Raw genomic sequence first — 6,571 nt, 5'->3', positions numbered from 1 at the left:
TCCTTCCACTCAGCTTCAGAAAATATGTACGCCTCGTGAGGCTAACAAGAAAACATCTATTACACAGGTTGTAAATCGGTCAGGCAGCACGGATAGTACACGACAGGTTCTCCAAACTTCGTCTGTTACCCAAAAAAAAGATTTCCTTCAGAGCATGTGTTACCCCCCTTGCAGGTATGATTTACGTACCTGTCACAAACTGTCGTAAAAATTATAATTCCCCGCACAGCGCAGTACCACACATCCAGCTGGGTTACATCATCTTAAAACCAAATCAACATATAAACTTGCACTGAGTATAAACACTGACCTGTAACACAAAGTAATGCTTGTGAACAAAGTAATGTGCTGACTGTACTTCAAATAGCAGCAACATGATGAAACAGTCGAGGGTCACGACATGTTTCAAGAAAAAAAACGCGTGAAGCAGCACTGTAGTGTATATTGGGTTAATATCACACCATACCGTTATTTTCAGACTCGTTTTTGGCGAAGCCCACGATTCTGTTCATCCTGACCTCTGAATTTATGAGCAGTTTTCTCCTCCGAATCTCTGCTCTCCTCTGCGCTGCCGACAGAGAGCCTGTCCTCTCCTCGGTGGCCTCCCCGGACTCCATGTTGAAATAAATTAGCGTTAACTACAGAGTATATTCACACTATATACAAAACAAAGACACAACAGCTTGTTATCGGCGACACAAATGCCTTAGATCATTGAAGTAAACATAATGGAATGGACCGTGCGTTGTCAGACAACAAGACGCACCGTGATGACGTCACAACAGAATATCAGAGTGGTCTGACGGGTTTTATTCCCTCAGCGCTGACTTACAGGGAGCATCTTCGAATGCACGTAGGCGTGGTCCTAATTTTTGACCCGTATACATAACAACACACGAGCAAGGAAAGCCTTTGTTATTCTGTAACTCAGTCTGGTCGGACGATTCCAAACTCCTTCAGTTTAAAAATTATTACGACCATGGCGCCTCTGGTAACATTCAAAGCTTCGAAAACGATTTTTATACTTTTGCCTTGATATACGTACGCTCGCTACAATGTTATAGTGGAGGACTAATGATAGTTCTGTGCATGCCGAGTCAGCATCCACACTATTGTTATCCAGTTCTTTATGATTCTGATTTCTTCCGTCCGTTTTTCGGCTCTTAATAACTTCAGCATACTTTCAGCTAAAAAAAAAAGTCAAATATCAAAATGTTCAGCTTTTTAAGGACATTGTCATCTATTCAACCGTTGTTTTTTTTTTTTACTTTTATACATTTTAAAATATTAAGCCTTTTTCAACATTTTCCCAAAGTGTCTCCGTGTTTCAAGAGGCACCCCACTAAACCACAGCCTGTCCCTATCTTAGCCTGTCAGCCTAACCACCGAGCTATGCTACCCGCTGAACAGGCACACATTCAGAACTTTCATTGTAAACAAACCAACTGGGCAGAAAGGAGTTAACTGAATTCCCTTAGATTTAACACTGTTATTGTGCAGTCTCATAAATCTCCACGATTCTCACTGCACATTACAGAACTTTCCATTAGTCACTGTCAGGTGGAAAAGAACACTTGTCTGTTGCGATTAATTGGAGAATGATGATGGAATTGAAAAAATATAAAGTTATATATTCTGCAAACTTTCACAGATAGCCTCCTTTTATCTTGTTGCGATGCTAACAGCATCAACTGAAATCCTTAAATATAAAAAGCTTTTTTCCCACATCAGTTTTCAATAACATCTTTATTTAAAACTGGCATTTCTGTACATACATACAAAGTGGAGCCCTTCAAAAATAAACCCATGCACTACTGGTGTAGTCAAAAGAGATATGTAGAAGGGAGAAATACTCTGGCCGTTCAGTGTTACTGATCGTCATACAATTAAAGATTCTTAAAATTTTCATGACAGACTAAGCCGTGTGCATGTGAAGGCCCAAGCCTGAGGGGCATTTCCCCTTCAGTGGCCCAAACTATGACGATGTGTAACCTCCCAACTAAAACTCAACACTGGGAAGAGGACCATCAATCTTCATAAGACGGGTGAAAGAACAGGTTGTAACAAAGCAGCAACTCAGTTTAGTTTTTTGTTTTGTTTTTATTTATTTAAGTTGAATGTGATCATGTGTATGACATGATCTGCATTCTTAACTCGTAGACATCGACTTGCTGTGTCTGACATTCCCATCCCCACCAGAAGCTACTGGTAATGTCTGGCTACAGGTCACAGCTCAGTGTGTACAGTGTTTAGGTTAGAGGTGAAGAGAAGCAAAACTCAGGGTCTGTGACCCTTATATTATTATTGATAATCATAGCATTGTTTCAGTTACATCCTATAGCAGTCTTAAGACATCACATTTATTTTTATTGTATAAATGGTGCCCCAAACACCAGCAGTAAGTATTACTGCAAAGAGCATATTATATTTAAGTATTTTTACTCATCAAATAAAAAAATGCAACATCTTAGTGAAATGGAGCTTTTCTCTCTCTTTAGATAGAGCGGTAGTTCTATTGTCCTCAAGGAGTAAGTTCTTTCTGGAGTGTGCACATACATAGCATAAACCAAGCGGGACATACCATTTGGCACAAAATTCTGTGTTTTTCTGTCAATATTAGCGTTCAGGGTTAGTGCACAAGTCAGGGAAGACTGATTGGTTTTCAGCCTGGAAACCAAACACAAAGCCTGATGGCAAATGACAAAGCACTGTCAAACAGGTGACTGGTATCTTTACCAACTCAAATAAATAGCCATCACTTCAGTTAACCCATATCTAATAGGAGTGCATCATAAAACATGACTAAAACAAACTGAGTAAAAAGTATTAAGTTTACCTAATTTCAGATGTCTTCTCTGAATATCTTTGCTGCCTCTATCGGATTTGGTGCAATTCTCTAATCTAAAAATACTTTTTTTAATGATCAACTTGTATTATATCAATTGCAAGTTACAGCAAAAAATCTGAAATGTTCAAGTTGTGTAACAGACCAGCGAAGCCTCTCTCCTCAGTGAGATCAAGATCAATGATCTGAGGAGCAGGCAGGTATCCCTGAGGTGGCACTGGGACTGACACATTTCCCTGAGGTGGCACTGGGACTGACACATTTCCCTGAGGTGGCACTGGGACTGACACATTTCCCTGAGGTGGCACTGAGTAGTTTGTATTGCTGACCCTTGCTCTCTCACTCTCCTGTGGTGTTGTCAACATGCTCACAAGTCTACCTTCACTTTGGGACGTGCTGGCACTTTCTGTGGCTACCTCAGTCTGTACCTCACTACTCTGTGATGGTCTTGGGTAAAAAGAAGTCATTTTTGGTAGTGCTGGGTCATATAAATAAGCAAAACACATCCAAATTAAACTTTTTCTTAAGTTCAAAAAGCAGGATGCATTTCTGAAGACAGAAGAATATGGCTTTTACACAGGGACTGTTAGCATCAAAAATGCCAAATATGGATCCTTCATTTGGGCACATAAGATGTGCTGATTTGTTATGAAGTTTGCTCTGCACTTAGTTCACCTATTTTTCTTGTACATTTTTAGCTGTAATCGTTGATCCTATATGCACACTCAAGATGTTTAACACAGACTTACAGTTTAATCTTTCGTGTATGGTATAACTGTATCAGTTTGCTAGACAACTGTGATGTTTTCATTCCATTAAGCATTACCTTATGCATTCATCACTATGAACTTTTATGTATGAAAAAGGGAACTCATGTCCACACGTGACACATTTCTGAGGTGGTCCAACCAGTTCGCCTCTGCATCCTGGTTGACAATCCTGTAAAAAAGCTCATTGTAATACACAACAAACAATCATGTGACTGTTAATAAGATGGCACCAGTTTTATGTAAAGTAAGGCACTTACAGGTTCCAGATTCAGGTTCCGTTGAAGTGGTTGAATGAAGATGGTAGCCTGACCAATCTGGTTTTGTGAATCTTTTAAATGTCTCACATGGTAGCCCTCATTGGGACAGGAGATGAGGATCAGTTGGCGACTTCTTGTTGTTCCAGAAATTTTGAGCAATTCAAATCCACCCCCTTGTCTGAGTTTTGGATAGGATTCTAAAATGAATTCTCTGAACTCATCTGGATTTGTATGACTACGTGAAGAGAGGAGAGAATTCAAATAACCCTTTCTCATATTCATAGAAATTAACCAATATCAGGTTTTATGTAAAGTAAGGCACTTACAGGTTCCAGATTCAGGTTCCGTTGAAGTGGTTGAATGAAGATGGTAGCCTGACCAATCTGGTTTTGTGAATCTTTTAAATGTCTCACATGGTAGCCCTCATTGGGACAGGAGATGAGGATCAGTTGGCGACTTCTTGTTGTTCCAGAAATTTTGAGCAATTCAAATCCACCCCCTTGTCTGAGTTTTGGATAGGATTCTAAAATGAATTCTCTGAACTCATCTGGATTTGTATGACTACCTGAAGAGAGGAGAGAATTCAAATAACCCTTTCTCATATTCATAGAAGTTAACCAACAGCAGTGGCAGTTTAAAGTTTTTAAGATAACTCAGTATCACTGAATCATTGATTAATATGCAGTGGGCTATAAGAAGTCTGCTAACAGGTTATTCACAGAAATTAACCAATATCAGTGGAAGTCTGCTAACATCATACCATTGTTAATGGTCATGTTACATTTTATTAGCACATAGTGATGATACTTGCTGATATTAGTAAATACAATTTAAGGCTTATGTCAAATATAGGAAGTCCAACCTTAAGCCCAAGGCCTGAAATTTGAATTTAAAGTCCTGAGGTCATTAAGTGTCATGTTTGGCATTTTTACATGTGAAGTTTAGGCTTTACATCAGAGGGGCCGTTTCATAATACAGGATTAGCATTTTAATCAGGTACATTTCAGTATATCGGGTTGTATTTTCAATAAGTTATGCTTCATCAAAATAATTCTGAACTAAGTTACCTGTAAAACATTTGTCCCAGGGTGGTGTTGGTCAGTCTAGTTTTCAGGCTTAACCAGTGTTACAATCAGCCAGTTTCTCCAGAGTTTCTCTTTTCTACACTACTGTCAAGTTTGCAGTTCATATTTATTTCATTGTGTAGCTAAAATCTAAAGTAATAAGCTTAAAGTGTCTGTGCAGTATGGCAGTCAGATTGTGTTGTTTATGAATCTTGGCTCAGCTGGTTAGGCTTTTCACAAAATGGAATGTGTTGAGGTATATCATTTGTCTGCATTGTAAAACACCTCCTCTTCCGACTCACACAAAGTGACCGGCTCCATTGAACTGATTTAAATGTGCTGTCAGTGAAATGTAAAGAAAAACTGATTCACTGCACTTTTTAATAACACAGCTGTTTTTCTTTAGGTTTGGTGAGAACGTCAAATTATTCCAAAGTCAAAATATACAACAAATTTTTATTATTCCTCTCTTGTGGATGGTCACAAGTCTCTAAGGTTTAAACCCAAGGTAAGGTGCACTTCCTTTTTTGAATTTTGTCAGGTATTTAGAGTTCGATTAAGAGAGCGATTCGAGTCTGACTCTATTCCAAGTTATACGTCTCATCCACACATCTGCAATTTACTCTGTACAAACACAGGTTGTTTTTATTTTCAGCAGTATTTTTTTTATGAAAGATCAAAACATACATCTGCTCCTAAATACATTTTGCTTATAATATACATAGATTACACACTATAAAATCAGACTAAATCAAAGCTCAATTAAAGCCCAGTCCAGACACATACCACCTTGGTCCATGTTCTATTTCGTAGCCTTGGTTTTCACTGCATAAACACTGTCAAAACACAAACTACATTGAAAAGTCCGAAACATTTTATTTTCTTAGCGTCATTTCACCTTAATGTTTGTCCTAAAATCACCAGCAGTTCCTACACCTTTATAGAATGCAGTCTTTTCAATACACAAGTATCAATAAGCATGATTAAAAGATCACAATGGCTTTGTTATGTCTGTGTTAAAGAATTTCCCATATCCTATTATATCTGTATTTGAACAGAGGTTTAATAATAAAAAGTGAGTTCCCATACAAGGCAATTACAGAATTTAATCAGATTGCGAGTCTCATAAATTAAGCAATCAGAAAAAAAAGGAATAACCAGAGGTGTTCCGAGTGTCCAAAGAGAGAAATCACGACAAATCAGACCAATGAAAAAGAATAGACATATTCAAGGCAGCAATGACAGCGACGTTGATCCGTCTTCAAACCCCTTTAACGTTTCTGTCTTTAAACAACACAGTCTACTCATTTGTTCGACACACACATAATGAGGAAATAAAAAGCACCCCTGTCCTTTAGGTATGATTAAGAGTGTTAGAGCTCAGGTGTTCTGTGTACAAATACTCCAAAGTGACTGACACCCAATAACAGTCTGTAAGCGCAGACACACTAACGCGCTTAAACCTAGTCTTAAGCAGACAGGTATATATGATTTATGTAGATGACTGTGCTTTTTGAACAAAAACTTTGCCTGGATTGTATCTGAACGATACCTCAGACAGCATTGTTCTATGAAAAGAAACACTGGTTCGTTCGATCATTGACATACAAAATAATCACTCTAACCATCACATTT

The 6,571-nt window shown here is 38.3% G+C and overlaps 1 protein-coding gene across 1 annotated transcript in view; it reads right to left on the bottom strand.

Annotated features, from left to right (window-relative positions):
* The window catches only part of camlg (calcium modulating ligand), a 3,304-nt gene extending 2,513 nt beyond the window's left edge, over positions 1-791 (bottom strand). Inside the window, exon 1 of the mRNA XM_020611989.1 lies at positions 467-791. Within this exon, the coding sequence (XP_020467645.1) occupies positions 467-617 (151 nt within the window). The 5' untranslated portion in view covers positions 618-791. The remainder of the gene's footprint in view (positions 1-466) is intronic.
* Positions 792-6,571: the final 5,780 nt, after the last annotated feature.

This window comes from Monopterus albus, unplaced genomic scaffold (assembly GCF_001952655.1).
Source record: "Monopterus albus unplaced genomic scaffold, M_albus_1.0 scaffold119.1, whole genome shotgun sequence".
NCBI lineage: Eukaryota > Metazoa > Chordata > Actinopteri > Synbranchiformes > Synbranchidae > Monopterus > Monopterus albus.
Note: the sequence above shows the minus strand (reverse complement) of the source record. Positions and strands in the feature narration are given on the sequence as shown.